Below are 10,791 nucleotides of genomic sequence, written 5' to 3'. Positions count from 1 at the left end.
TCACAACGCATTGGATAGCTGGCCAATCACAGCACACCTCGCTTTTTCAGACCGATGAGCTTTGTAAAAATCAATGCGTTTCAAAAAGGCGGGGCATAGAGGAGAAACAATAATGTACAGTATGTGGAAAATAATGTGTTTTTTGAACCTTAAACCACATAAACGCATTTCATTACACCAAATATACAAAATAATGTTCTTTTTAGCAGCATCATATGACCCCTTTAAACAGTTTTAACTTTGCATGGCTTTCTATACATCTCTTCTGTGAGACGCGAGTTCAGCAGTCATATTTGTCCTGCGTGAATGGCTTGGTTTCGGTTTTAATCTTATCTTTATCATCTTTAGCAATTATCTTCTCCGCATTGAGCTTCTATATTTCTCTAATATTTTGAATGAATAACACCGCAGCGGCGCATCTCGTGGGCTAGACTAACAAAACATTAAAATGCAACAACGTCACTTACATCACCGCATCTCGCACGCCACTGATGATGCTCCCTGATGCACACCTTACATTCAAATGCAAATACTATCGTTATCGAAGAAGGTGTACCGTCGATAAATATCAATACCGTGTTATCGCCCAGGCCTACTTTCACATATTCAATCTTAGTTTGCCTTTCATTTTTTGTATGAGAGACGTGAAGGATGCAAGTTGTGTGAATTGGATGCAGACAAGAGAGTTTGGCTGTCACTGGAGATGCTTGAAATACTTGATTTCAAGCTATGCTGCACTATATCCACTTTGCCACTTTTTTTTTTTTTTGGAGAATGATTTCCAGTGTGTACAAATTTACCGGATTACTGAGTGCACTGCTGGTTACATTTCTTTGTTCATAATTTAACAGCTTATTAATTTGTGAAACATACTACATTGGAATTAAAGAATCAAGAACTTCTTATCTGAAGTATGAATCTGTTTATTTTACTGATTTATTTTATCAAGTTCAAATTGATTCATTTTCAAATTATTTCTAATTTTTAGTAAACACTATGTGAAAAAAATATGCATTCCATTGAAGATATAATGCTTCTTTTTTTTTTTTTTCCATTTACCCAAAATTTTTTAAATGGAGAGCAGGGTGAACGATATAGGCTTAGGCCTATATAAATTTACAGTAAGATATCGGCATTGGTAATAAAAAAAAAAAAAGTCCATATTAATGGACTACTACCAGATATCACTTACAAATCAGTCATGGTGCAGTAGTAATGGCATGAGATTCAGTAAATGTTCACAATTTTAAGTTTCTGAGTGTACTTTTCCTGTAGAAGTAGTTATGTTGTCGTACTTGCATACAGGTGATTTCTGGGGGATTTTGGTTATCAAGTTTGCCTGTTTATTATCAGTTGTTTTGTTGCAGTTTTGGAATTTTGTTTTTACATTTGGCCCATTCATTTTTGTGCACGAGTAGGGTTGGGTACTGAAATCCGGTACCAATATGGCACCGGTACCTATGTAACCGGTATGTACTAGAACCGAATCAGAACGCAGATTTCGGTGCCTCATTTCGGTGCCATGCCTGAGCGATCGATTGAAATATTTGTCCTCTGGTTCTCCGAAATGGACATAAGAAGCATCATCACTGGCACCGCACGTGAAAAATAATTCACGTAATAATTCAGGAGTGCGTGAATGCAGTAATTACACTTGCTCTGATGGCAGCAGGTAGCCTTCCGTTAACTAAGCTAAACAATTAAAATGCCTAAAGCTAAACCTCCCTTGTATTCACATTTCTAAACCTGTTGTCCAACAAAAGAGAACATTATAAGCTTTTTACTCCACAATACCAGTTAAATGCTTCCTTTTGTGATCTGATGTAGCTTCTTGTCACGGAATGAGGCAGAAAATATGTTCCATAGGCTACTTTAAAAATAATACATTGATTAGCAATGGATTATAAATATGCTTAAAGGCACACTATGTAAGTTTTCGCCGCTAGAGGGCGCGTATTAAAAATAAACAAATAGACAAAGGCGTAGTTTGATGACTCCGTGACTGAGTGTGGAATCATGGGAGTTGTGGTCTTCATCCCCACAGCCGATGCAATCTGACGGGACTCGGGCAGAAATCATGTTCATGGATGAGCTAATGATTTATTAATGTAGTAGAATGAAGCAGGGTGAGGCTGAAAGCCGTCGAAGCGAAACGAGGCCGATGAACGAACGTGAACGGCACTGCTTTACCACACATACTCACTGCTCGAATGCAGCGGAGCTTTTATTATGCCACAGTTGACTGCTTCCGCTCCTTCCGGTCGTGAGTATGTGTGGTAAAGCAGCGCTGTTTTATCACACTAGATACATTTGAAAGTTCTGTTATAATGCTACTCTGTGCAGTCGTCACCTGTCTAATAAAACGCATAACATATTAAAGCGTCTTTGGTGTTTCCATGTTTTCTAAAAAACAAAACCGGAAATCGAGGGTGTATGATGTCATTGGCAGGCGACACAATGACACTATGGACACGGTCTGTGTCACTAGTTAAAATCGCTTATTTCTCTAGATTTAAACATTCTTCGAAACATTTGGGATAATGTAAGTACACAAGTCAGCAAAATATATAACACTTTTCTAGTGGTTTTTGGATATTTTAATTAAAAAATCTTACATATTGTGCCTTTAATCATTATGAAAATACCAGAGATGGCTTGAATAACACAGATAAACTATATGTCGCAGTAGAGTTTTTATTGTCTTTGTTTTATCATTCAAAATTTTTATATGTTCTGTTTACTCAGTTACAGCTATAATAGCTATGCCTTTGTCCATATTTGATATAAGGGATTTCCTGGAGGGTCCTGAGTTCCGCTACTTCTGTGACTGAATATGTGGATTTTCTGTGCGAGGGCGCCCTCTGGCGTCCAGTATGAATGAAACAGACATCATGTGTTTATAGTGCTAATGGCCAATCCATAATTTTTTGGGGAATTTTTATTTCTTTCTTTTTTAATAAGTAACGGTTTAGGCACTGGAACCGTTTTAAAAGTAGGCCTATCGTTTTGGCACCGGTATCGAAAAACCCCCCCAAACGATACCCAACCTTATGCACGAGTTATTTTTTGATTATCTTTTGAAGTGAAGCATAATGATTCGTGGACAAGGGCAGGTACAGGTAAGGGCTTATTTCTCTTTCACTTTGACTTAACCGTAATAAACCGTAAAAAACAAAAACAAAAAAGGAAGTTTAGTTGGAAATGATCGGAAAAATATATCTTAGGTTAATTTCTAACTTTCTTCCCTTTACGTGTCTTTATTGTAAGATAATAGAGATTGTGTAAAGCCACCATGCCCTCTGTTTCTTTGTAGTTTTTCCAAGGAACCTTTTAAACCTCTTTCAACCTGTAGCTCGAATTGACTCCGCTTCCCGTATGACATCAGTCTTGTTTCAGAATACATCTCTCTGCTGAGATGAGTGCTCAGATCAGCTCTCCAGAGCTCCAGAGTTTTTTTTTCCCCCCATCTGCTGTTCACACGTAGTGTTTGCACCCCACCCAGATCACTGGCGCTAATGAGCAAATGCTGTGTGAACTCACAGAAATAGTTATTTATACACTACGCTACTGATATCCTGATAAGTTCCACATCTAACAATGGAGCTTCTATGTTTAACAGCGAATAATAAAAGCTGTCCTCTGAGCCTTCAGAGTAGCATCTCCAGCTGTTTTATAAAATTCACTGTAGATGTTGGCTATTAATAGTCTTATTTTAAAACCAGTTAAGGGTGAAGATGCAGTGAGCAGATACTGCCTACAAAGTTTTTTTTTTTTTCTTTGGGACCTGTATCAGTATTTTCTGAAGCTATTTGAAGCTATGTTATTTTAAATGTTATGATTCAGTACTTTGGTTTATCTAAAAGTGCTATGATATTACTATTCATCATGGTCATTCACCATGGTAAACTGTTCAAACTTGAACATTGAAGTAGGCTACTTTATAAATATATGATCCCATTGCTAAATGTACCATGGTACTGCTGCAGTGCTATTTAGTAATGGCTTGATCATTAAAACACTGAGTTTGTTTCCAGTTGTCAGACAGTGAAATGGCCTCCAGAAAGGCCAGCACAGCAGAACGGACAGCTTCTTTAGTTGCGGTACGGTTTTGTGGAGCCACTTTTGATTTGAATAAACCTTGGCTCATTTCTTGTTGTGTCTGCACTCGTCGTTCCTGCCTCTACACGATCTCTTCTCACACAGCGTCTGAATCACTCTCCTATCTGCGAGCTCGAAACCGGTCTGGTTTCCTCTGTGTGTTGTCACTCAGCGGTAGCAGCGCGATCACACCTGCGTCTGAAGTGCTTTGTTAGCACCTGACTCGCTAGCGTTGTCTTTTCACAGTTTTTATTTTCTGTCTGTCATGTTTTCTCTATCTCTCACATTTCTTTTCTGTCTCTCCCGGTTACTGTTTCTCGATTTAGCTTACCGCATGGGTCACATGGTGCTCACCTTCTTAAGCTGTGTATTTGTTGTCTGCGTGGAGCGCATGTTTCTGTGTTTTCAAGGCACGTGTGGAGTGCGCAAGGTGCTCGATCTCATGATGTGTGCGAGTGTGTAACCCTGTCCTCTTTCTCTCAGTGTGTATGGAGCAGTGTGAGAATGCCGCATCTCTCCTGGCCTCTGTGCGAGAGCAGGAGATGCAGTTTGAGCGTCTGACTCGAGCTCTGGAGGAGGAGAGGAGGAGCGTGGGGCCCTCCGGTACCCTACCCCGCCCCCTCCCCACCCTGCAGGTAACACCCTCTCAGCCAATCACGCAGCAGCAGGGTTCCCCGCATCATCACCCTGCAATATCTCACCCTTGCCGCATCACTCTGCACCAATGCGTCCTAGTTGGCACCTCAAGGAGCATGGCGATTAACCCATCCTTCACCGTTGTGTTCAGTGTCACCAGAACCCACTTTTTGCGTCCTTTCCTCTTTTCATCATTCATTCACCCACCCACCCTTTGTCATCATAATGCGCAGTTTATGGCGTGTGACATATACTTGGAATACTTAGTTTTTAAGTCACTTTTTTCACTTGCATGTTTCATCATGTCCCCAATTTGTTTGTCACCATATAACCACTTAAACATTTTTTTTTTGAATGTCAACCATTTGGTTCTTACAAACGCATGTCTGTACATGTGTCATTAACCTGTCATGATGAATGATTTTCATCAAAGAGGAATTTTCCCCTGTTTACTCACTGTCCTCATGGTGAATGTCTCAGTTATCACTGAAACTTTCTCAACCCCAGAACCCCCTTCCGCTGATGTCTGTGAGCGTAGAGATAACAAACCGGTTTAGTAAGACGAGTCTCCCTTGTGTGTAAAGGATTTCAAAAAGCTCTATCTTATGGTGGAAATTGCTCAATGCGAACATGTTAAGTATCGTCTTAATCTCAGCTTTCTCAGTTTACTTCAGTGTTTAGACTAGAGAACTCCTCTGATTGGTTGCATGATTCTACTTAGACACGCCCCCTCCTTCCAGGGTGCCGACTGTGTGTGTGTGAGTTAAAATGATTTGAAGGTTTTATTCACAGCTAGACAGTCACATACACAAATTGTTTCTCTTGGCACTCAGATACATTAGACAATCATATCTCACAAAGTTGGAAGGAATACTAAAATAACTTATTTTTGTATTATACTATTATGGTATTTATAGATTTTTTTTAAATTGGCTTTTGTTTCTGTATTAATTTAATTTTAGGTTAAGTTTTAGTAATTTATGTGCTTTTGTCATTTAATTTTTTGTTTTTTTTAATATTTCTATATAACTTCAATTGTCAGTTTTAGTAATTTTAGTACTTCAACTTATTTCAATTAGTTGCCAGCATTTCTGAGGTTTTTAAGTTTAAGATTTTCATCTAATATGTATATTTTATTTAATTTCTGCTTTATTTCAATGACTGAGGACAATAGTTCTAATAGTTTGTTAATAACACTGGTTTCAAAACCTTGTGACTTAATTTCTTAAATGGAACATGATATTTTGCAGGATGGCTAGGTTGCACTTTATTTATTAGTTAAATTTATTATAATAAATAGGGACTTGATTTTATTTAATAGAGACTTAATTGTTCTAAAATAATATAAAGTTCCATAAAAGCAGACCAAACATGCTGGCCGCCAGATTAATTGATTTAATTTGATTTAATTGAAAAGCTTTCAATCTGTCATAGCTCCAATGTCATTTGCACTTGTTTACCTTTTAAATATGGAGCAGGAGAATCTATGTGCTTGTCAAACTCGGTACAACACATCTTGATGCTCCACATTTGAATTCACCACACAAATGCGAATGATACTGAGAACTACGACAGAAGGATTGAACGCTCGGTCTGTTTATAACGCAAAACTACCATATGGCTTGAAGAAGCGGTGAGTAAATAATAGAACTATTTTGAAAAAAATTATTTCTCCCATTTTCTCTCAGGCACACTTAAACACACAGACAGACATTTATGTAAAGATAAGAAGCTGGTCTGCTTGGAATGTCACCATCATGTGTATCTGCTCTCGTCGGACATAGTTGTGTAGATATTAACATGCTGAGCAGGCTCTGTTCCTACCTGCTGACAGGTTCCCACAGGCCCGCCTGTCAGCTAAGATTACCATCTACTTTCACGGCTCCCTCTGTGGACAGGGAATAGTACAGCAGCCCACATCCCCTGGTTTGCGTGTAGAGAATTTGTGCTTTAAGTGGGAATGGTGCTGCATGCCATTGTCCTGTAAAAGCATGAGTAATATTATCTGGTAGTGGTGAACCCCCTTCTCTCATTCCTGGCATTCATTTATCCGTCCATTTCCGCAATAATGTCATGTTTCTCTTGTGCAGTGGTCTCATTAACTTAAGCCATTTATTTTGTTTCAAGTGTTCTTTATTCCTATGCATCCTTTGCATGAACATTCATAAGATAATGTTTATACATTGCCGTATTTACTCAAGGTCTTGCTACAATTTGTGGTCTTTCTGAATGTTTAGCATTGTTCACCGACATGATCACTGGCCACATTGATGGCTTCATTGTCTATTTTGCTCTTCTTTTTTTGGTCTGTTGTAATTTTTTTTCCCTCTCCATGTCTTTAGAACGGCCGTGTCACTGGTGATGCAGAGTTAGAACGGCTCAAATTAAGCGAGGGATACATAAACGGGACTCAGGTTAGTATGGTGTGTTCGCAATGGATAATTTTATTTACATGTTACAGTTGTGCAACTAGAATAATAATAATAATAATAATAATGAAATTATAATTAATTTTAAAATCTAAATTATTCAATAATATATTATTACTACTACTACTACTAATAATAATAATAATATCACAACAATTAAGATTATTGTCATTATTATAAAATATTATTATTATTATAGTTTTGTGCTTGAGGAAAAACACATTTCTGTTTTTTTTGTAAACATTTTATTCAGGAAAAAAGGTATAATGTACATTGTATGAATTCAAATGCTTACTTATTGATTGTTCATCTGTTTTTATGCTTTGAAAAAGATGGAGTATTGACACAGCACTAGTCTCAGGCTGTCCTTACTGTTGAACCCTGTGTGATACTCCTGCGCATATTTTTTTCTTTCTGCATTCGCTTGTTATTGTGTCGTCATTAACGTGCACCTACGAATGCTCCAGATGGTGTGTTTGTGTGAGTGGACACACTTCCTGTTCTTGGCTTATGTTCACTATTGTTCTTTATATGTGTGTCTGTGCTACAGTACAGGATGTTGGACCCTGGTCATATTGTTGAGTCGGTCACAGTCGAGGAGGACCCCCATGAGTCGATGCCAATTATTTCAGTTGAAACCAGTGATGATGGAACCACACGTCGCACTGAGACTACAGTAAGTTTGCTGTAGATATGCAGTCTAATTTAACTTGCCACATTTTGTCAAGTATGACCACTTGTCTTTGGACAGATAAATGATGGAGCTTCCTCTTATCAGGTAAAGAAGGTCACAAAGATGACCACCACACGAACAGTCATTCCCTCAGTCTCCGACACACTTTCCCTGGATGGCACAGGTTCAGTCACTGGGATACCCAGTTATAATACCCCAATGGACCGTGTGTACAGACCACCGGGTGGCCCCATGGACTACCCCACCACTACTGTCCCCCGTAACTACCACTATGGACCACCAGGTGGCTATGATGATTACCGCAGCGGCCCTCCTTCTGAAGTCTACGCCAGCCTCAACCGAGGGACACGAATGGATGACCGCTACAGGTTTGTGCCTGTTGCGTTTGCATTGGATGAGATCAAGCATTGTAGATGTACTAATTAATTTACCCGATTCTTTTTCTTTAGGCCTGTGGATGGCTATCGCACGCTGGACTCCGCCTATCGCACCCACAGCCGGCCGCAGTTGGACCCGTATGCAGCCCAGCCCCAGGTAGGACGTATGGGCAGTGCTATGGAGATCTCTGGCATGCAGCGCTTTGTACCAGAGCCATATGGCTTGGAGGATGATCAGAGGAGCCTGGGATACGACGAACCCGATTATGGCATGGGACCACCCATGCATTACAGCACAATGCCCCGGTTGGCACATGCACACCATGCCCCACCTCCACGCCGGACAGGGTAAGTGTATTCTGTTATACGGTAAGAAAATCATTTTGATTGGGAAATGTATTAAAGGAATAGTCCACCCAAAAATTACATTTACTCACCCTCATGTTGTTCCAAACCTGTCTGTCTGTCTGTCTTCTGTGAAACAAAAAATATATTTTTTAAAATGTTGGTAAACAAACAATTTCAGATCCCATAGTACTTTTTTGATCCATGCTATGGAACGCTAATTGGAACTGTAATGGTCTGGCTACCAACTTTCTTTAAAAATACAGTCTTTTGCGTTCCACAGAAGGCAGCGGTAAAAAATCAGTCAGTTTGAACTGCTGTATGTTTTGTGTAGGTCATATGAGGGCACACTGGATGGTGATATGAGTGGTGCTGGTGATATGTATTATTGGGGAGGAGGTGCTCCGCTGGCTCAGGGAGAGAGAGGCAGCATGGCATCATTGGACAGCACTCTTCGTAAAGGCCCCGCCCCCACATCATGGAGGCAACCGGAACTTCCTGAAGTCATCGCTATGCTCAACTACCGCCTGGACCCTGTCAAAAGCAACGCTGCAGCATACTTGCAACATCTCACTTTTAAGAATGATAAGGTTAGTATGCACGTACACATTATGCTGGGTATTCCCGCCCACATAGCAGTATATTAAACATCAAATAAAATACTGTTCAAAGGTTTGGGGTCAGTAGGTTTTTAATTAAAAAACAGTAGTATTGTGGAATCTTACAAAACTGTTTTCTCTTTTAAAATATTTTTTAAAATAATTTATTCCTATAAAGCAAAGCTGAATTTTCAGCAGTCATTACTCCAGTTTTCAGTGTCACATGATCCTTCAGAAATCGTTCTAATATGCTGATTTGATGATGATAAAGAAGTTGAAAATGGTTGTGCTGCTTAACATTTTTGTAAACAAACTTTAATAAACAAAGTTATTTAAAAAAAAAAATTTTTTTTGTAACCTTATAAATGTCTTACTGTCTTTTTAGTAGTGTGTCTTTGCCGATTAAAAGTATTATTTTAAAAACGCAATCAACCCAAACTGATTGCCTGTGGTTTCATCACTTAGTACCGGCTTTTGGTGAGGATTGAGAAGTCACTCAAATGACATGGTATAATATGCAGATTCTATGCACTCAGTTTTTCCTCTCTGTCTTTGCAGGTGAAGTCAGAAGTAAGACGACTGAAGGGGATCCCTGCCCTTGTGTCCATGCTGGATAACCCAAAGAAGGAGGTTCATTATGCTGCATGCGGAGCGCTCAAGAACATCTCATACGGACGAGATCCAGATAACAAGATAGCCATCAAGAACTGTGACGGAATTCCCGCGCTGGTGCGGCTACTGAGGAAGACACGAGATCAGGACCTTACCGACTCCATAACAGGTGCGCAGTGTTTATCGCTGGAAATCAAGATTATAAAGTTATTTTTATGCTATTAAAGTCAGTGTAAAAGAAATAGCGGCAGATCTGTTCTTCCATGTTGTGACATACATCAGTGAAGCGGATCATGAAAAAAGGAAAAATGTACGGCAGGAACTTGGTTTTATACATCGGTTGTTGATTGGATGGAGGCAGATCTGAATGCGATCTTGCGGTCAGTTGTAAGAAAGGGGCAGCGTTTAAGCGGACTAAATGACTGGAAAATCTGCCATACGTCACCAGAGAGAAGTCTGTCGTTTCACTTACCTTTTGATTTAAAAATTACAAGCTCAAAATTTTTAAAAATTGATAAACTGGTCATTAATATGCATTTAGAAAATGGGGTGAATTTCCAATTTTCTTGGTTATTTTTAATATTGTATATTCAAAATTTTCAAGCATATTTGAATGTAAAAACAGTTGGGAAACAGTTTTTCAGAACTGATTCCCATTTTTAGCTGATAGACAGTTTGCATAGTATATGCCTCTTGTAGAGTTCACATTTTTAAACATGCAAAACCAGCCTATTTATACAGGACTAGTTCCATCAGCCCACCCACCAGTCAGAAAATAACTAAAATAAATGTTGTACATATATATATATATATACTACCAATTAAATATTGAGCGATGATGCATTAAATTGATCAAAAGTGACAGTAAAGACATTTATAAGGTTACAAAAGTTTCTATTTTAAATAATTGCTGTTCTTTAGAACAGCAATTGAATCCTGAAAAAAAATGTATCTCAGTTTTCATAAAAATATAAAGCAGCACAACTGTTTTCAACATTGAT

The 10,791-nt window shown here is 38.8% G+C and overlaps 1 protein-coding gene across 6 annotated transcripts in view; it reads left to right on the top strand.

Annotated features, from left to right (window-relative positions):
• The window catches only part of LOC107674216 (catenin delta-1-like), a 41,660-nt gene that overhangs the window by 21,511 nt on the left and 9,358 nt on the right, over positions 1-10,791 (top strand). For 4 of the 6 annotated variants that reach the window (XM_016468125.1, XM_016468123.1, XM_016468124.1 and 1 more), the window contains exons 2-8: positions 4,582-4,733; positions 7,077-7,148; positions 7,714-7,839; positions 7,942-8,225; positions 8,307-8,582; positions 8,914-9,169; positions 9,737-9,959. In XM_016468125.1, coding sequence (XP_016323611.1) covers positions 4,587-4,733; positions 7,077-7,148; positions 7,714-7,839; positions 7,942-8,225; positions 8,307-8,582; positions 8,914-9,169; positions 9,737-9,959 — 1,384 coding nt within the window. In that variant the 5' untranslated portion in view covers positions 4,582-4,586. The remainder of the gene's footprint in view (positions 1-4,581; positions 4,734-7,076; positions 7,149-7,713; positions 7,840-7,941; positions 8,226-8,306; positions 8,583-8,913; positions 9,170-9,736; positions 9,960-10,791) is intronic. The other 2 variants (XM_016468127.1, XM_016468126.1) reach the window with 1 other exon arrangement.

Source organism: Sinocyclocheilus anshuiensis, unplaced genomic scaffold, assembly GCF_001515605.1.
Source record: "Sinocyclocheilus anshuiensis isolate Anshui unplaced genomic scaffold, SAMN03320099.WGS_v1.1 scaffold728, whole genome shotgun sequence".
In the NCBI taxonomy this organism is placed as follows: Eukaryota; Metazoa; Chordata; class Actinopteri; order Cypriniformes; family Cyprinidae; genus Sinocyclocheilus; species Sinocyclocheilus anshuiensis.
This window is presented reverse-complemented; position numbering and strand designations above follow the sequence as displayed.